The sequence below is a fragment of the Xyrauchen texanus genome, chromosome 46 (assembly GCF_025860055.1).
Source record: "Xyrauchen texanus isolate HMW12.3.18 chromosome 46, RBS_HiC_50CHRs, whole genome shotgun sequence".
In the NCBI taxonomy this organism is placed as follows: Eukaryota; Metazoa; Chordata; class Actinopteri; order Cypriniformes; family Catostomidae; genus Xyrauchen; species Xyrauchen texanus.
In genome coordinates, this window is record NC_068321.1 from 11289194 (window position 1) to 11310480 (window position 21287).

At 36.7% G+C, this 21287-nt stretch overlaps 1 protein-coding gene across 3 annotated transcripts in view; it reads left to right on the forward strand.

The window, feature by feature from the left end:
• The window catches only part of LOC127638552 (death-associated protein kinase 2-like), a 46150-nt gene extending 25080 nt beyond the window's left edge, over window positions 1–21070 (forward strand). For 2 of the 3 annotated variants that reach the window (XM_052120126.1, XM_052120127.1), the window contains 6 exons: window positions 1726–1855; window positions 2034–2082; window positions 2188–2214; window positions 4143–4295; window positions 5788–5833; window positions 8485–10086. In XM_052120126.1, the coding sequence (XP_051976086.1) occupies window positions 1726–1855; window positions 2034–2082; window positions 2188–2214; window positions 4143–4295; window positions 5788–5833; window positions 8485–9129 (1050 nt within the window). In that variant the 3' untranslated portion in view covers window positions 9130–10086. Of the gene's footprint in view, window positions 1–1725; window positions 1856–2033; window positions 2083–2187; window positions 2215–4142; window positions 4296–5787; window positions 5834–8484; window positions 10087–13794; window positions 13885–14310; window positions 14383–17094 lie in introns of those variants that run through there. The other variant, XM_052120128.1, reaches the window with a different exon arrangement.
• The last annotated feature ends 217 nt before the right edge of the window (window positions 21071–21287 follow it).

Consider the following 21287-nt stretch of genomic DNA (forward strand, 5'->3'; position numbering starts at 1 on the left):
AACCAGTGTCAAAAAGTGAAAGCGTGCGAGAGAGATTGCGCGACAGAGACTGAACAGCTACCAGAAAAACTAATTGTTTTGAGATATTAAACTTCAGCAAATTAAACTTCAGCATTCAGTTAGTTTTATATCTGTATGTAAAGTATAGTGTCTAATAATGCATTGGCAATGTACACTTTAGTTAATCTTGCCAAAAAAGCTTGATATAAATTGAATCTGCCCATTTGATCCTATTATTAAAAAAGTCTACTGAAAAATGGCAGAAGACTTTGCCCAACTTGAATTACAGCATGTCCACTGATTTTATGGCATGTAACTCTATTCGCAAAGAAAATTATAAAAAAAATTAACATGTACATATTTAAATAATTATAATATGTAGGCCTACATGATGACTAACCAGTTTCTTGTAATATCTTTGAGACAAATATATTTATGATTATATTTTAATGTTTGTTTTTATGTATCATGTACCATGATTATTCATGATTAATAAAAGAAAACTGAGCAATTAATTTGTTAAAAATGTAATAGATTATCTGCCTCAGTATTTTTACTTGTTTAAATATTTTAAATGGATATCCTTATTGAATTAAGTTTTTCTTGGTTTAATCATTAACCTGATTAAAATGAATTAAAATGAAAATAAAAAAACTGTTTTGAAAAATAAACATATAAAATAAAATTAATGTTTGAACAAATATATTTAATTCAACATATGTTTCTAAAAGCAAGTCTTAATATCTTATGCAATGTTACTTCTCATATATCTCATTTTGAAGATGTTTATAACTATTTAAACTGGAAAAAAATTTTGCAATGCAGATTTTTTGAAAATATCTGTAACTCTTTTTAGCGTTCACCTTATAAATTTTGCAAAATAATTTCCTATGTTAATGGCTGGTCTAACTAATCACAGTGCAGTGAATTTTGACACCATTGACTGAGAGTTATGTGTCTTTGGTGCCATTCATCTGTGTTCCTCATCCCCGCTGGTACAAGTCCAGATATTTTAACACCACAAGGTTAGCAGCGGCACATGATGAGACATGTCACCCATGCTGTTCTTGGCGGTAATATTCATCCTGTTTTTCTAAGTGCTGCTCCCTTTAGCTGTACAAAGGCAGAGACTCTATTAATGTAGAGGCATTAATAAGGCAACAGAACGGGTTGAGCTTTCATCGGAATTAGATGAAAACACTTCATCATCATGCAAAATGCTGAGGTGGAGGTTACATGGTCATAAACATACTGAAATGAATAGTGTTTCCTTGTACATGTTGTACATGTTTAAATAATTTAATATTTATACATTTTTGATAATGTTTGAATATTTGGTCTAAATTTGGTCTGTTACAGTTCAATAAATTTTTTGCATTTTGCACATTATTGTCAACTAAAATATGCTATTTTCGTCAACTAAAATCATGTAGAATTTTTTTGTTTTAAATGGACTAATATGTATAAAAATGTCATGATGAAATTGAAAACATTTCAAACAAAAGACAAAAATGATGACTAAAATAAAAAATGTATAAAAAACACTTTTTTTGTTCATTTTTTTTAATATATATATATAGGGGGTTATATTTATAGGGGGTTGTGTACTGTTGATTGTTAGTGCTACAGCTCAACATCTGCACTAACAGCTTCAACTGTTTGCTTGTTTTTGATATAATTTGGGTGGCCGATCATGGTTTTATTGTTAATTTCTTTGGTTTTCAGCCTGAGAATATCATGCTGCTGGACAAAAATGTTCAATTGCCGCGGATCAAGCTTATTGACTTTGGTTTGGCGCATAGGATCAAGGACGGAGTGGATTTCAAAGACATTTTTGGGACTCCAGAATTTGTTGGTAAGTCTATGAATGTACAAAAGAACATGATTTAAAAAGGCAAGTGAGTGATTCATTTTCATATTACGGGAAGGGCACTGATATGTCAGATGCAGCTGAAATCTTCTTTGGACATTCTACATTATTGTTTTGAACCAAATGGCAGTACAGGGTTACTTCTAACTGGGTTTATTTTCAGCTCCAGAAATAGTCAACTATGAGCTGCTGGGATTAGAGGCAGACATGTGGTGAGAACTCTTAATCATATCACGCTTTGTACTTAACATACAGCAACATCAGTGCTTGGCAATGGCTTAAACATGTGCTCTCTTCCTTCCCTGTGTTTCCTTCAGGAGCATCGGAGTCATCACATACATCCTGTAAGTGTTAACGTAGGATTGGGGATTACACCTCAGACTGGATTCATAGACATCTAGACATTCATAGGCATCCCATAGACTGATAGATTGATAAATGCAATGGAATCAGTCAGAGACTAGACACGTTCACATGGTATACAGATTTGGCTCAAGCATGAGACTTAACTCATGCTCTAATTTAAACTTAATTTATGGAACGTTTTTTACAGAGAAATGTATTGATTTTTTTTTTCGGTTTACATCTGTTCTTCTACACAATTTTCGGCAATTTATTCAGTCCAAACCACTTAACGACCCCATTCAAGCTTTGTTTTGTAGATAATCAGTTTTAAGTGTGCAATCTATTTGTTCTGTTTAAAGTAATTTAAAATAATAATTTTAAAATAGAACGTACGCCATTCAAAATCTAACCAACAGCTGTGATGACACTGTAATATTTGCATACTGAATTACAATTGTTCTTCTATAGTATAAAGGAATGCTCTGGGTTCAAACAAGTTAAGCTCAATTAACAGCATGTGGCATGCTGTTGATTTCCACAAAAAATTATTTCACTTCACAGGAAGACATTTTAAATGGAAGGGAATGGGCCAGTCCATAAATGCTAAAATACACACTGTTTAAAAGGTATAGCAACAAGATGTAAACACTATACATGATAACATGATTTTGGTGTGATAAAATCCCATATTAACATTATCAGTGCAAAGTTATATCCATTATTACAACTTGTTTGTCATGACAACAAAACCCTTTTATCACAGTATTGGATACAGCTTTACATAAATAAGGTTAGTAAGCAATTTTATCACACTAAAATCATGTTAACACAACTAATGTTTACATCTTGTAGCTATACTTTTGAAATGGTATGTTGTTTAGTGATTATGGACTGGCCCCATTCCCTTCCACTGTAACTGTAACTGGGATTTTTTTAATAAACAAGGGATGAGTCAAAATAATATTTTATGGTAATCACAAAAAAAAATCACAAACATTATGTCACAAATTCTGTTGATTGAGCTGAACTTGTTTTGAACCAGGAATTTTCCTATTTATCTCCTTTACTCTGCAAAGGTTGCTCAAAGTCGGATTATGTGGCATTTCATTTATGCATAACTGAAGCCTAAAACCTAAACTTTCTGTACCTAAAACATTAACACTATTTTATTGGTGCCTTAAAAGCACTGGTTTTTCCTTCAGGAAATACAAATGTAGTTAATATATAATTAATGTCACAAGTATGTAATAATATGTTCACATACCCTGTGTTTGAAAGGATTAGATGACCAACTTTAGATAAATGAATCACTACTCACAATTTAAAGGGGAGAGTTCGCCCAACATTTTTTATTCTCTCATTTACTCACCCTCATGCCACACCAGATATGAATGACTTTCTTTCTTCTGCTGAACACAAATTAGGATTTTTAGAAGTATATTTCAGCTCTGTACATCCAAGCAATGCAAGTTAATGGTAACCAGACCTTTGAAGCTCCAAAAAGCACATAAAGGCAGCATGAAAGTAATTAATAAGACTCCAGTGGTTAAAGCCATATTTTCGAAGCGATATGATGGATGTGGGTAAGAAACAGATCAATACTTCAAGTCCTTTTTTACTATAAATCTCCATTTTCACTTTCACATTGTTTCACATTTTAAATGTGAAAGTCATAGTGGAGATAGGGAACTATCTATAGTATTTAAGGTTCACCTTCAGGGTAAAACATTGAAAGTAACTTTTAATGTCTGGACTGATTTGTTGTAGAGTGACTTTGTGATGTGTCAGCAATAGGCTCAATGACAAATAAGTGAACTAGAATACTGAAAAGTGAATCAGCCATAATGTTACACCCATTGTTGGTGTGAACATAATTAAGGCACTTAACAGCTGTCTGGTCTATAAGTGTATGTCTTTTATTTTTAAGGTTAAGCGGGGCATCACCGTTTCTGGGCGAATCCAAGCAGGAAACTCTGGCAAACATCTCAGCTGTGGAATATGAATTTGATGAGGAAATCTTTGGCAGCACCAGTGAACTAGCCAAAAGCTTCATCAGACAACTGCTGGTAAAAGATACAAGGTAAGATGTCAAAACAAGAGAAAGAGTGAAAATAACAGTAAATTGTAAAACAATGGTTCTCAACTGTTCAATATAGGACCCAGATTTTACATTGAACATCACATGCCGAACTTTCCCAGCACCAAAATTGTATATTAGGGCTGTCAATGGATTCAAATTTTTTATCAAATTAATTACATGATATGCCAATTAATTAATTGAATTAAACGCAATCAATCGCAAATCAATATTTACTGTGAAATGCCCCCAATTACACAACTTATCCATGTTGCCATTAGCCTTATTTGGCTAGCTTCTACCAAGTTTAAAAAGACGCACAACCTTTGATGTCAACAATAAAAGATTTGGGAAGCATTTTCTCCTTTCCTTTTAAAAGTTAATAGCATATTTGTTTTTCTATCCTAACTATTTATAATTATGTGGTTAGTTGCATTTTGTTATTTGCATTTAGCATTGTTTTTTGCCTTCTATCCATAACCCTATTAAAACAGATCTGACCAACAGTTGAGAAACACTGTTCTAAAGGCCTTTGTTTTGTAGAATTCCTCTTCAAGTAATGGTTTATTCTGAATGCAATTTGTTCATTTTTCAATGTCGATGGAATTTGGTATCAAAAGCATTTTAAAAAAATGTCCTCAATGGCCCTATTAGACAGGCGTAAGCATGCAATGTTCACTACTGTCAAGTTAATATGTTCAGAGATATGTTTTAGATCTGTTACGTATTAAGGTGACATCCCACAGATAAAATGCTAATTAAGGCAAGAGTAGACTTGCCTCTCTTTAAAGGTGCTATATGTAAGATTGACAACAAGTGTTGAAATGAGTACTGCAGTCCAAATTAAAAAATATTGGTGAGTTTTCTGCCCCGCCCCAGACTCGAAGCTCATACGGGTTGCCAGAATGAGGACACGCAACATTTTCAAGGATTTCTGGGCTTTAAGCTGTCTCCATCTACCAAAGGCATCTCCAATATTTATCCTTGTTTTACTACATCTCTGGTCATGGTGGTTTTTAGATGGATGGCGAGGCTTTTTGGTCAGCTGGAATCTGTTATTTCTGATCCAGTTCATTTGTTGACTTCCATGGCTGCAGCACATAATGTTGTTTGCCTGCAAAATCTGGCAACCCGGCAGTGTTGAAATACTATTGGGAAAGGGTTAGTGGGCAGAATCACACAGGCCAAAACATAAACAGAATTTCCGGCCCGGAACGGATACTTCAAAGTAGAATATACTGGCTGTAACATTGTTATCGGAGAAGCCAGTGTTTCAACTTAGCATGTTTCCTACTTCTTTAATGATATATTATGGTCATTTTATGATTTAGTACAGTAAAAATATTACATAGAGCACCTTTAACTGAGCCAAAGTAAAGTCTCTATCTCTTCTTCTTTATGTCTCTCTCAATTTCTCTTTCTTTTACTTTATCTTCATGTTATTCTTCTGCATTAACGTTCATTTTGCTTACCAATGTTTTTGTTTGTTTTTCAGAAAGAGGCTTACGATTCAAGATGCACTCAACCACACGTGGATAAAGGTAAACACTTGGATTAGGTCTGAAACCTGCACAATTGAAAGCATGTTTATACAAGCTTGTGTGGCTTGTTTGAAATTAATGCTTATTACTGGTATTCTAAAGCTTGACAGCTTTCAACTTTGGTCTCTCTTGTGTACAGATTGAACTGACCTCTGAATGGTTGTAGATGCATCATTAACTGGTTAACAAAACATAGGGTTGGAAAAACTTACTGTAAACATATAATATCACATGACATACCTTGCACTTACATATTATGAGTTACATAACTAATATACCAAATAAGCAGGGTCCAAAAGTAACTCTGTTTACTTTTGTGCCAAAGGTGGTTGAATTGAGAAACTGTAACTGTACTGTATCTGGCATTATCTTTTTAAATTATTAAATTATAAAATTATTTATTGCATTATTTTATTTTCAATAAGCAGGGGCCGGATTCACGAAACATTCTTAAGAAACATTTTCTTGTTAATTTCTAACTATAAAGTTACGAATATTTTGTATTCCCAAAAAAACTTCTTAAGAAAGTTCTTCTCTTCTCTTAAGATTGTTCTGGCATGGTTGCTAGGGAGGGTAGAGTCACAAGGGGTAACCTCCTCATGATCGCTATAATGTGTTTTGCTCTCCGCTGTAACGCACTCAACAAGCCACGTGATAAGATGCACGGGTTGACGGCCTCAGATGTGAAGGCAGCTGAGATTCGTCCTCCGCTACCCGGACTGAGGCACTACACCACCACGAGGACTTAGAGCACGTTGGAAATTGAGCATTCCAAAATGGGGAAAAAACTAAATAAAAAAAATTACAATTTAAATTTGTCACAAAAACATCTTAAAGTTAAGATAACCTTACAGTTGTCTTAAATACCAAAAGGTAGTCTATTAAGTTTAATGAATTGACTGGGTTGTTTCAAATGTGCTGCGTTCTATCATGTTGAGTCGGAAGCTGCAATGGGCTGTTTATGTGATTTTAAATGCAAACCCGTTTTTGTAGATGTTATCACGAAATTCAAACAATAAATTAGTTTTGAAGCTTCTTAATGGGGTGACCAATCATGCTAGTCAATTCAAACAGATGAGCCACATAGTGCTCTCCCTCCATTTTTAAGAAACGTAATATTAATTAGAAAGCTGAGATTGTCCTCTGCCATCATTTCCCATGCCCGCCTCTATACTATTCGACGCTTGATATAAGTGTCAAGCTTCCTTAGAAGAACTTTTTCCTTGCAGTAATGTCCACAACAAGAACCTCCAGCTCTTGTCTACTGAAGTTTTTTTTTATTTTGCTATATGCCAATTAAAAGTTGGCAGATGTTTACTAGCAAGTAAATTCACCTTTGACGGTGAATGTGGTTAAACTAACACATCACGCACTTTATAATTTAAAAACATTATTGTGATGCTTGCTACACATTTATCGTTATGATTAACCATTGTTGAAGTAGCCTATTCAATTTGTTGTATTAGATTAGGCAACCTCATGAGCAGGGTAGAATGATCAGACAATGCCAAAGCCTGTCATTTTATTCAAATAAATATTTGAGAACTTCTTAAGAATTTTTCAAGAATTGCACATAGGAGCATTCTTACAAACTTCTTATAAATTACTGTTAGAACATTCTTCATTTTTTCTTGACAACATTTTTGTGAATCCAGCCCCAGGTCATTGTTTTGCTTGCTGGATCATAAATTAATCACTCAGTGGCACTTAGACCTTTAGTGATTTCATTCATCCATATTTTCCTGGCTCAATGCCAGGAATGTGTCACCACATCAAATTCTTGATTTAAGAAGCAATACCGAAAACAACTTGTTGTTTTCCTACTTGTTGTTTCAAGCCAAATATATGTTGGCAAATTTTTCACTGAGGTAAAAGTTGTTTGAAGACACACCATAGTCACTAAACTTGTCTTTTGTTGACTGCTTTTAACTTTATTTGATTTGTTCACACCATTTTATGTTATTCTTACATGTTATGAACCATGCGTTATGCTGCAACATGGTTAATAACATGGTCCAAGTGGTTAATAACTTCATATTGTCTTTTTCACCTTATGGGTGTTAGTTTTGGACTCTGCATTTAAGTAATAGATAACTTTAAGTTAGTTTTAGTCAATTAATCTGTGGTCTCGAACCTATGGCCGAATCTCAGCCATACTGATTAATAGCACATAAGCTTGATCAGTGATGTTGCTTTAAAGGCATACAACTATCAGGAAGTTTTATTTTTAGAATTGAAATGACATGGGCATTTGTAAATTTAATGGTGTAATTTTTCATCAAATGTAAACTCAACCAACCTGAAATCATACAGCACAAAACATCTTTTAACTCACAGTTTTGTATCATGTTTGTGCCGTTTGGACACAAAACTTGCTTGTGGACGACTAGACGCACGTTTGCATGCAGTTCATCATCATGGAAGCAATAGCATGTTAGAAGAACAAGTTCCATTAATTGATTGAATTGAAGAGAAGGCTGATGGTGAGTTGTGCTGTGGTTCTCACCCTAACACTATTGTCCCTCTTAACTGAGATCATCACTAACTCCACTTCCTGCCTGGGTCCACTATTGACCTATGCGTGAGTTGCGTGCTTTGAAACAGTGAATTAGCCTCTTACCCACTCTTCCTCCCAATCTCTCTATACAAAGTCCCACAAATGGACCGAGGACAACAGCGCTGCTCAAGAGGCCCAGACCAGAGTGGAATCGTGGCAGCTGAAGACTAAGCGTCTAAAAGAGTACACCATTCAGTCTCACTCCAGCATGCCACCCAACAACACATATGTCAACTTTGAACGTTTCGCCAATGTGTTGGAGGACATCTCGCTAATGGAGATGGGTCGGGAGGGCATGGCTAAGAAGCGTGAATCCCTTCAAGAAGACATTGAAACACTTCTTTCCATCTACAGTGAAAAGGAAACCTGGTATAAAGAGGAAAACGAGAGCTTACGGCAGGAGCTCTCTCAGGTGCGGTACGAGTTCCGTAAAGCTGAGGCATTGAGGAAAGGCCTCCAGAAGGACTTGAGGACAGCCGACGCCAGCTTAGCCAGCATCGGTTGTCGATACCAGATGAGGGAATCCCATCTGAGCTCTCTCAGACAGGAGCTGAATGCTGAATTCCACAGGTTGCAGGAAGTTTTTGGATCACTAAAGGGAGAAGCTGGGCACAGGGAGGTGGGGTCAGTCTCTGGACTGAACAATGAGGTGAATGAGGCCCTGAAAGAACTGCTGAGCAGGGCCTGTGGGGTTGAGCTATGTCCTGGAGCACAGCCAGACATCTCAGAGTCTGACTAATGGAGATTAGACTGCATTTGTAATGCACTGGGATTGGGAGCATTGCATGCTGTTAAATGCAATTTTTTTGTGGTCTAATACAGTTTCCTACACTGCAAAAAGTGATAACCTGCAATTGTTAGCTTCCGTAATACCTTTGCACACCAGAGGTGATGCGATAATGTGAAACAAATCACTGATGAATGGCCCTTTCACATTAAAATCGAGACGAATGATCGCCATTAACACATACGTGCCTTTACAATAGGTGGCACTAATCAATGAGCAATTTTACCCTGGTACAGTAGGTGGAACTTCCAGCTCATCTGCCCTTTACCCATCATGGCTAAGAAGAAGAAGAATTACACGACAAGCTTGCAAAACAACCTTGTCTGCGTTTCAGTTAAAAAATGTTTATGCCCTTCACTCGCTAACTTCACTCTGTCTCATTGACTTGGATGTACAGTACCTCATGAAGCAAACATGTGTGTAGACAGGCTCCCTCATTAAAAATTGTCAGCAGAAACTTCCCTTACCCAATGAACGAAGTAGAAGGGTCTTAAAAAAACCATCCCTGTTGTCGCGAGTTTGAATCCAGGCATGCTGAGATCTCCTAAGTAATCATATTGACACTGTTGCTAGGGAGAATAGAGTCACATGTGGTAACCTCCTCCTGGTCGCTATAATGTGGTTCTGGCTCTCTTTAAAGTGCGTGGTGAGTTGTGCGTGGATGCTGTGGAGACTAGCTTGAAGCCTCCACACGCGCTATGTCTCTGCAAAACTCGCGCAACAAGCCACGTGATAAGATGTGCGGATTGACGTCTCAGATGTGGAGGCAACTGAGATTTGTCCTCCACCACCTGGAGTGAGTCACTACGCTACCACGAGGACTTAGAGCGCATTGGGAATTGGGCAATCCAAATTGGGGAGAAAAGGGCTAACAACAGCACCGCTTTAATGACTCAAATTTCACAGCAAAAAACCACCATATTTTTTTAATACAAAGGCACACAGAGTGCACTTTTAGTCACAGCAATAGTATTAATATTATTTATATATGCCGAAGAGGCCAACAGTAGGGTTATGTTCAATGATATTGAATTAAAACAAACAATATTTAATTCCCTGGCTAAGAGAAAAAAAAAATCGACACTCTCACCGTAAAAAACCTCGCTTTGTGGACGTTTAAATGTCTGCTCCAGGTGTGAATGGCTTCTTAGGAATCTAATGTTATTATTCAAAATGTTAATCGTGGTGAGAAATCGCTGCAAAAATTCATGGTTGGTGTGCAAAGGGCATTAAGGAGCTATTTTTTAACTGATCAAACCAATAAAACCTTTTTGTTGATGTAACCCAATGTATTTAGATTTATTTGGAGGTGTTAAATAATATTTTTGACTTGAATCAAACTAGTTAGATGATAAGTTAACATTTGTTTGCGTGTTTGTGTGTGTGTGAAATTACAAGGGAATCTCTTTCAGATTATTTAATTTTCCAAATGTATTTCAAATTATTTTTTTTCAAATTCATTGGTTTGTACATTTGGCATGAACCTTTAACATATCTACCCATAATTTTGAAGTGAATATAGTAAATTCACTTTAACAGTTTTAATTTAACATTAATTTACAAATAATAATATTAAATAAATTACATTTTTATTTTCTAAGTACATAAGTACGTAAATCTTAAAGCACTTTTAAGGCAAACATTTAAACAAATAGAGTTCATAGAGTTTTCTTTCTTTGTCAGACATGAAATGCAATATTTATTTACTTTATACTTTTTTTTATAATGTAATTTTTTGTGATATACACCAATCAGCCACAACATTAAAAGCACCTGTCTAATATTGTAGAGGTCCCCCTCGTGCCGCCAAAACAACGCCAACCTGCATCTCAGAATAGCATTCTGAGATACTATTCTTCTCACCAAGTCAAGTCAAGTCAATTTTATTTGTATAGCGCCTTTCACAACACACATCGTTTCAAAGCAGCTTTACCGAAGATCAGGCATTAACAGACGATAAAACTGTAATGTCTATAATGTCGATGAATCATCATTGTGTAATTAGATAAAATACGATTGTAATCATGTTTAAAAATAAGTAATTAAATAATAATTGTATTAATAATCCCAGTGAGCATGCTGAAGGTGACTGTGGCAAGGAACACAAAACTCCATAAGATGTTGATTAATGGAGAAAAATAACCTTGGGAGAAACCAGACTCACTGTGGGGGCCAGTTCTCCTCTGGCTAACATCATGAATATAATGTATAGTTAAAGTCGTGGTTTAAAATTATTAAACTAAGTAAGTGTTAAGGGTCAGTGTTTAAACATCAATTTTGTTTGAACTGTAAGATGAATGACCAATGTCTTTGTAGTCCATCCTGGATTAACTGCAGAAGTTCACATAGATGCAATTGTCCTTGTTAATTGGCTGATGAAGGCTTTTGTTGGCAATTGTTAGTCTGTGTATTCCATTTCAAGAACGTAGTCCATCAATAAACTAAAGGTGATGCAGGCAGAGATCAGGGATGTGAAACGCAGTTCAACCTGGCCGGTAATTTCGGTGAGGTTCGATGTGGTCCATCCTAAATCCAAGGTTCAGACAATGGCATATGAAGTATCCCATGTCTTATGGTTGGAGTTGGCATCAGTTCATCCTCTGAAGTCCATCATAATAGACTGAAGTGATGTTTGGCTGGCACCGGCTGCATTTAGTCATCATCACACAGCGACACGTCGCAGTGGAGTCCAACACGAAGCAGGAATGGAGCTGGATCTGGCCTGTTCTGGTGACCTCAGGATAGGGGTCCCGAGGTTGAGACAGGGAAACAAATAAAATAATATAAGCATAGATGCCATTCAATTTATTGCAGAGATATAAATCATGATCAAAGTTTCTGGTTCCGGCAGACTAAACTAAAACAGCCTAATTGTGGTATGGAGGATAAATTAGGTGTATGCCTGGCTAAATAGATGATTCTTTAGTCTAGACTTAAACTGAGGGAGTGTGTCTGCATCTCGAACAGTGTTAGGGAGACTATTCCATAGTTTAGGAGCCAAATATGAAAAGGATCTACCTCCTTTTGTGGATTTTGATATTCTAGGAACTATTAACAGGCCAGAATTTTGCAATCTTAATGAACGTGATGGAATATAGCATAGTAGAAGGTCACTTAAGTACTGCAAAGCTAGACCATTCAAAGCTTTGTACGTAGTTAACAGAATTTTAAAATGAATACAGAATTTAACAGGTAGCCAATGTAACGACGATGAAATGGTTTCTTGGTTCTCGTTAACCTGGCACCAACAATCATGACATGGTCTAAATCATTGAGATCACATTTTTTTCCCAATTTTGATGGTTTATGTTAATATTAACTGAAGCTCCTGACCCGCATCTGAATTATTTTATGCACTGCACTGCTGCCACAAGATTGGCTGATTAGATAATCACATGGGTGATGGTTGGCGTCAGATGGGCTGGGTTGAGTATTTCTGTAACTGCAGAAGTCCTGGGATTTTCACGCACAAGATTTTCTTGAAATTACTCAGAATGGTGACATCCAGTCAGTGGCAGTTCTGTGGATGGAAATGCCTTGTTGATGAGAGGGGTCAATGGAGAATGGCCAGACTGGTTTGAACTGACAAAGTCTACAGTAACTCAGATAAGTGCTCTTTGTTGTGGTGAGACGAAATATCATCTAAGAATGCTATTCTGAGATGCGGGTTGGCCCTGTTTTGGTGGTAATAGGGGGACATACACAATATTAAGTTGGTGGTATTATTGTTGTGGCTGATCGGTGTTGATACATTTGATATTTTATTAAATGTGCATGTATTGTCATATGCATAGCTGTCATTTAGCTGTCATGACATTTTCTTTGTTTCCTCATCATTTCTCAGTCAACATGCTACTTGATGTAAACAGTGATGTTTTGTTTTTTTTTCTACACTGAATAAAGCACCGGAATGATGACCTCATACTGACTATTAGTCTACAGCTGACTGTGTTGTATTAAGATATAACAGCAGAAGTGTAATAGAGAGAGAAAGAAGTGTACTGAATTTGTATTTCTTAGAAGATGTGCAGTCGCGTTCTATTCACAATGATTAGTGGTGCTTGGGGTTTGAACCAGCCCCTTACCCCAAGTATTAAACTTGTATAACTCATTCCACATCATGTCATGAAAATTATAGAAAACTCATGTGGCTTATTGAAAAGTGTACTATTACTTCTCTAAGCAATCAGACATAAAATTTTTGCCTGGTGAATGATAAAAAAACTGTGGGAAAAAATCCCATAGACTTACATTAAAGGAGGGACCTGAACCATATCTAGGGACCAGAATATCATAGACAAATGGGCTGTTTTGACTTGGCCCAGTAGGCAACCACCTAGCAATGCACTAAAAATGTCCCTAGCATCGCACAGGCAAGCACCACTTACATTTTCTTCAGAAAATGTAAAAAGTTTGCATTCTGTATGTTATGTGACTGCATTTCCAAACCGATTTTCCTTAATGGTAAATGGACTTCAGAAGAACAATGGTCATATTTACATTTCTTCTAGATATCACCTCTCATCTCACTGTTAGTTAGACTATCATCATTTCCACTGCTTCATTGGCAGGTATTTAATTGAACTTGTTGCCACAATGTGGCCATTTTTCCTTTAGCCTGTAAATCCCAGACAAGCCCTTGTGCGAAGACAATCTGTGGTCAACATTGAGAATTTCAGGAGACAGTACGCCCGGAGAAGATGGAAGGTAAGAGTCTACATATTGCATTATCATCTAAGTGCTTGTCATTCTCAGTGGACATTTTTGTGCTATGAGTGCATGAACAAACATGTTTTTATAAAGTAATTTTTAATTTTTTTAATTTTTAGGAATCATCCATTGATAAACCTATATTTGTTGACCATTAATGTGAATATTTGGGAGGAGGTTTCCTCCTATGGTCATCCCTCAATATCTGGCTGTTTTGGCCCTGGTACTTTGGGCCTGAGCTGGGAAAATATGATTTCTTGAAAGTTAATTTGTAACCTTTTCAAAATAAATCATAAAAGCAGAAGCCCTAAAATGTTCTAGTACAAATGGCAGTTTCCTGATAATGACCCAAATATTGACATATTTTCTCCTGTGCTCTTAAAAATTGACTTTAAACTGAATTTTCAATCTGCTCTCCAATAGCTTTCTTTCAGAATCGTAACCCTTTGCAACCACTTAACACGCATGATGAAGAAAGGTCACTCCAAGCAACAGGTAATGCTCCCCACTCAATACTCTGCCCAGCCTCTGTTAAAGGTTTCCATTAAAGATAATTGCAGGCTATATAGTCTGCGAAAGGACAAGCCATGTCATCAGAATACTGCTTGTTAAATTACGAGAGTGCCTCTGAGATCTTACCCAATCAAGATCAAGGGACCACTGTTTTAGTTTACACTAAACAGTGGAGTGGCATTTCCATAAATGTGATGCCATACAATGGCAGTTTATGTTGATCACCTCTTCAAGCTTCAAAAGAACACAGAAATTTCATATAGAAGTCTAATACATTATTCCACGAGACTCCTGATTGTTATGTATGCATACGATAAGGTTTGGTAAGAAACAAACCCGAAATCAAATGTATTATTTAGTGAAACCAGTTGAGGCAGTTGACTGACCATTGATTTCCTGTGCGTGTTCATGAAGGGAAGGAGAGCAACAGTTCACGCAGCCCCCTCACGACATTGGGGCATTCAAGCAACAACATCATGGTTACTGTTGTAATCTCCATTCCCAGAGGGAGGGAACGAGACGTTGTGTCGAATTAAGTGACACAAGGGGTCTTCCTGGGATGCCAAATGTACCTCTGAACTTGAGAAAAGGCCAAAGTCAAGTTTGCAGACAGAATTTGCATGCCCTGCCCCAGACATACGGGTATAAAGGGAAGGGGGGCAGCGAGTGCCAGTCAGGATTTTACACTGAGGAGCTGAAAATAAGGTATTGCCGTTTACAGTGGTAGGTCTAGTGCTGTGGCAGGATGGACACAACGTCTCGTTCCCTCCCTCGGGGAACGGAAGTTACAACAGTAACCATGACATTCCCCTTCTGTCACTCTCTCTATGTTGTGTCGAATGAAGTGACACAAGAGATCCCATCTACAAACGCCATGCACTGACCGTGTTACGTGAACTGTCGAGACAGGTGCAAGCAGGCTACTGCGTGCTAGAGGCAACTGTGTCGGCTGCACGTAGCCCTCCCCAATGCCCCCAAAGAGATGTCACATACAGACCTTAGGTTCCCCGCACCCCTGAAGGGGGGAATAGGTGCTACATGACTATCATGGGAGCAAGCCTGGCAGCCACAGCCTTTTCTTTCACTATGTCTCTCACATAGGACGTGAGCGGCTGGGGCTATCTTAACGCTATCAGATGTGTCGGGGAAGGTGGTCTTTCCCGGTCCTATTCTTTCAGGGGGAAAAGACCCTGAGGAGGCCACATCCTGCCCAATCTAGGGGGAGGTAACATGTGGCAAATACACCACGAGGGTTGTGAAGCTGTACGTGGGAATGGCGTGGTGGTAGGTCCAGCCTAATGAGTGGGGACTCTACAAGCACGGCGACATTGTATTTATATGTATAAATGTTTTCCATCTGAAAGGACTAATAAAATGCAAAAGTAAACTCTTCAGTAATCAAAATACATTTCGAATGTAACTGTATTCTATTACCAATTATTTAAATTGTAACTGTAGTGGAATACAGTTACTTATATTTTGTATTTTAAATACATAATCCTGTTACATTATTCCGTTACTCCCCAAACCTGGCTACAGTCAGCCACACCGGGCCCTAACCTGATGGCAAACGACACCAAATAAAAGGTTTATTTTGTATGGTAATCAGAGTTTTTGTTCTAACCAGCCGTGATGAACAACAGTACATTATATCAATCACTTGTTTTCTACTTTTGGCATTGTGTGGGTAACTCAATCCGATGTGAACTGGCACTGGTCCAAAAACTTTCTCATAACAGTATATTAAAGCCAGCATCTCATGAGCCGGTTAAAACGTACTTTATTTTGGCCAAAAATGTTACACCTACTGAATGTTTTTGCCGAGGTCTGCAGCGGGGCTGCGTGAACTGTTGCTCTCATGCCCTATCATGAATGCGCACTGGAGATCAATGGTCGGTCAACAGTTTCACTAAATAAAACATTAGATTTCAGTTTGTTTCTCATCAAACCTTATCAAATGCTTTCATAACAATCATGAGTCTCATGGAATAATTTATTAGACTTCTGAATTACCCTTTTGCGTTCTTTTGAAGCTTGAAGAGGTGGTCACCTCTACAAGTCTCCTGATTCTCAGATGAGAAAAAGACTCACATGTGTCCAGTGTTGGGTAAGTTACTTAAAAATAGTAATACACTACAAATGACTTAATTGAAAAGTAATAACATTACTAATTACTTTAGCTTTGAGTTACTTTCTAAAACACTTTTCCACTCAACAAATTCAAAAGAATGTCTATATTTATTTCTTGTTTATTGTTACACACTAGCCATACACTCAATTCACTCAGTTCCATTTCTCCTTCACAATGACTCGTTACAGGGCCTTGACAACAGGAAATAATTACTTTGTAATTAGATTACACCCAACACTGTATGTGTCTCCTTGAGAGTTCCTACGGAATCCTAATAACATCACACAATTTGCTTAGATATTCCAAGATACCAGAGTCTGCAATCAAAAGATTTGTGAATGTGATCTCAAACATTTCTCATGAAATTCCCCATTAATTTTAATTTGTGTCTATTTTATTACTCCAAAGGAAGAAACATCTGAGAGATACGATAGTTAATATCTCAGTGAAACCTAACTTAGAACTTTCCTTTGGGCTGAGAGAGACATTTTGGTATCTGTTCAGTTCTGTTTCACAACATTGCAGGAATTCATACATCTGTACATGTCTGTTGTGTTTTACAGGATAAACCCAAGATGGGCTATGTAGGGGGCACGGTGGCCATGTTTGAGAGAGAGTGTGAGAGTGATCAAGAGGAGGATGTGATGCTGAGGAGACCCAGAACCAGAAAGAGGAGCAGCACTTCCTGAAACTCCTTTTTGCTCCACCCTCCGAACCGCATATGAGCTTCACAGGTGCATGCTGGTTTTGAGGTGAACCACTGGCATGTGTGCTTTTTTCCTAATGCACACATTTTGTTTTGTTTTTAGAAAGGCCTTTGAGGCATCGGTAATGCGTATGTGGCTTGTTTATCTTCATAACGGTGCAATTATTATACACGAGTCACAGCATCTGTACACATGATGCAACAAGTGCATTTGTGGCAAATATACTTAGAAAGAAAAAAATATTTACATGTTATAAAGCTGTATGTTAATGTATTAATGTACGTAATGGAATAGGAAAGAGGTTACTGGATATACATTTGACCAGAGGCTAATGTCTTGAAGTGTGCATGAACACTTTTGCATTCCTGTATTGGAACTTCAAATTTAATTTGTCTTTCAAAATCTGTATAATTGATTCATGACTGATATATTCAACAGCTTAATTTTTATTCTGTATATGATATATGTTTTTTTTATTGTAATTTTAACATTCCGTTGATGAGTCAGTGCAAAATGGACTGGGTTTGTCAATCCAGTTTGTAACATTCTCAAAGTATTTGCTCGTAATCTTTGTGCTTTAGACAGTAATGATGGTGATGTTCAAACCTGTCTACATGAGATGTCCTGTATCAGAGGATGTCATTCATTTTGAGTGACATTTTATATAGAGATCAGGACATTTGAAAGGCAGAAGTTTCTGGAGATCAGGGCGGGAATAATGCTACCTCGTGGCTTGTGTTGGAGGTAGAAGAACGTTTTATTTGTGCTTTTCAAATCCTCTTTATTACATTTTTTCAGTTTAAGTCAGCATTAGAAAGTTTAGTAATAACAAAATAGAGAAACAGGTTTAACTTTTTGTATTCCACTCCCTCTGTCCAATTGCAGACAAAGTAAATTTCAGGAAACCTACAGTGGCAAGAAATAGTATGTGAACCCTTTCTAATTAGCTGGTTTTCAAAAATAACATAAAAAAATCAAACAATATGCTGAACTTTGACAAACGTAGTCTTTGATAATGTTGAAATTGAAATGCAGAAATTGTGACAAAATGTAGAAATCATCTGCTCTTCAACCATGGATGAATAAGTTGCTCTCTTTAGCCATCTAGTGTTTATACTTGTAATTTCATCAGTGTTTTTTTGTTTGTTTTCTATACATGGACAGCACAGTTTGATTCTTGAGATTGTAAGCTTTCAAACTGTATATTATTTATGAGGATTGGCTCAGTATTTGAGAAAATATTCATAAGAAAAATAAGATCAAGGTCATATAGGTAAATAAATGAGTAAATAAAATACACCTCCTCCCCATTAAATATGTAAAGTGCTGTGGAAAAAATATGTGAACCCTTGTATTTAATAACTAGTCGATCCTCCTTTGACAGCAATAACCTTAACCAAGTGTTCCCTTTTTTTACCTCATTGAGCATTCTGCGGTGTGTCCTTTGAGTCATCTTCGCTGGATGGCCACTTCCAGGGAGAGTAGCAACAGTACTGAATCATCTCCAATCATAGACAGTTTGTCAAACTGTGTAAAGATGAATATCTAAGCTATTCGAGATAAATGTGTAACATTTACCAGCTTTATGCAAAGCAACAATTCTTGATTGCGAGCCATGGTCCATGTCAGCAGATGCTTGTGTAAAGCAAAATCAAAATGTTTGAGCGCTTTTAATTCAAAGTAGCTCTAACCCACACCTCCAATCTCCTTTCATGCCAGGTTTGCAACTCCTGACTCTAATTAGCTTTTGTTGATTTCATTAGCCTAGGGGTTCACATACTTATTTCAACCTACACTGTGAATGTTTAAATTATGTATTCAATATGTACAAAAACAATACAATAATTTGGGAGTTTATTAGCTAAAATAGATTGTGTTTGTTCATTATTGTAACTTATATTAAGATCAACCCAGATTTGATGGCAAATTTATACATAAATGCAGGTAATTTCAAAGTGTTTATATATTTCATATCACTGTATTTGAAAACAGTCATTATTTTTGCAAATCTATTTGGCGATACTAGTGGCAGTGAAATGATGTACAGTAACAGTTCGGTAACCTGATTACAGAAACTGATATGTAAATTGGTTGTATTACAGTGCCTTTCACATCAATGTTTTCTGAATTGTATGAGTGTTGGTAAGAATGCTGATCATAGGCCACACAAAAGTGCCCTATGCTCTACAGATGTCACTATCAGGAAACCAAGTCATAGTATGCTATTGTTTCTAGGAATCTCTGTAATGTCCTGTGAGGTCTGAAAATTTGTCACACCAATTAATTATGTAAAGGATTTAGGAATTCAGTGTTCATTACTGAAAGACCCTCAGATTAATAAGTATTAAACCTTTCTGGATTTGCAGTGCATACTTGTATGTTACATAATATGCAAACAAACATATGTTTTTGTCTATTGTGTTCATAGCATGTTTATGTCCACATGTATTGTTTACATCACTTTCTGTTAAATCAGTTCTCACATGACTTAAATGAAGAGTTGGTGTTAGAGGACTACACAGTATTGTTTACAACAGAGGTCGGCTACCTTTTTGACATGGAGTGCTATTTTTTTATTTTGTTGGTCAATGACTGTGCCCACACACACAAATGCTCATGTATATGATTTTCCGAAGTTTGAGACCGCTTGTGAAAATGATTCTATTTTGCATTACAAAATGATATTATCAGCATAACAGTTTGAGTGACAAATGTGTGCAAACCCCGCATGTGAAAAATCTTGCATATGAATTTTCACAGAGCATCATGTGAAAGTGCTTTAATGAAAGAAAACCTGTCCTTTTGTACAAAATGAGTTAAAGTTTATGTTACAAATGTGCTTATTTGATTACTGATCACACAAGAAACAGAGAGAGAGAGAGAGAGAAGCAGGATATTTTAGGTTTTCCGCACCTGCATTCCAATCTACATCTTGATGTAATCCTTCCTCATGATCAAGCAGCGAGTTTTCATCAGCTGAATGAGAGGCTAAACACTATTAAAGTGTGACGAGACTCGTGCTGCATGCAAGCAATTCGCGCATCACAAGCTATGCACCTACAAAGTTCTAAAACTTTATTTCCAGGTTTAATTTATATTTTGAATAGATTCATATTTTTATCAGATTATGTTTTCTCTTTTAATCTTTTAATGTAATTTTGAGTGTGAATATGGTTTAAGGACTGTGTACCTGTATGCTGGGTTGGAAATCTCAAGGATTAATAGTGGTGTTTTCCATATTACATAACGTGTTGTTCTGAAACCAGAAAGAATCAAATGAAACACAGAATGTAGGCTGTCATCCGGGCAGCCTGACTGAAGCGAAGCGGGCGCGTTTACTTGCGCAATTAACTGAAAGTGAAGCGCTGCCGGCTCGTGATGCGCAAATGGCTTGCACGCGCTGCACGAGTCTGTTGGGTATACTGCAGTCTCGACACATTAAATTTTTTGTGTAGTCTCCTATTCAGTTTATGAAAACTTGCTGCACAATCATTAGGATGGATTACATCAAGATGTAGATTGGAATGCAGGTTTGGATTTTCAAATTAATAAAATAGTCTACCCCTCTGGCCTGCCAGTGATTACCCCTCCGTATGCCAATGATGGCACGCGTGCAATAGGTTGCCGACCCCTGGTTTACATGTACAACTCCAGATTTCCTAGAAGTGGAAAATATTCGTAATATGTGCCTCAAGGAAAAATCGAATCGTCCTTCATGTCCTTTTTTTATTTTATTTTATGTATGGATAGGATTTAATTGTCTTTTTCACATCCAATGTGAAATGAAAACAAAAGTTTATTTAGAGTTATCAAAAAGCCCCTTTTTGCACAAATAGTAAAATAAATAAATGATGTATATATTTATTTAATTGCTTGTTTGGTTGTTTATCGTCCACTGATAATGTCAGAAAATTGTCATATAAAAAGATTCAGATAAACTTGAATTCTATAGATTATTTAGAAATACAGTGACCTCAAAAGTATTTGGAAGATTAAGCCACACTTAAAAATGTCTGAATGTCAATGTAATGTGATTTTGTCCTAGGACA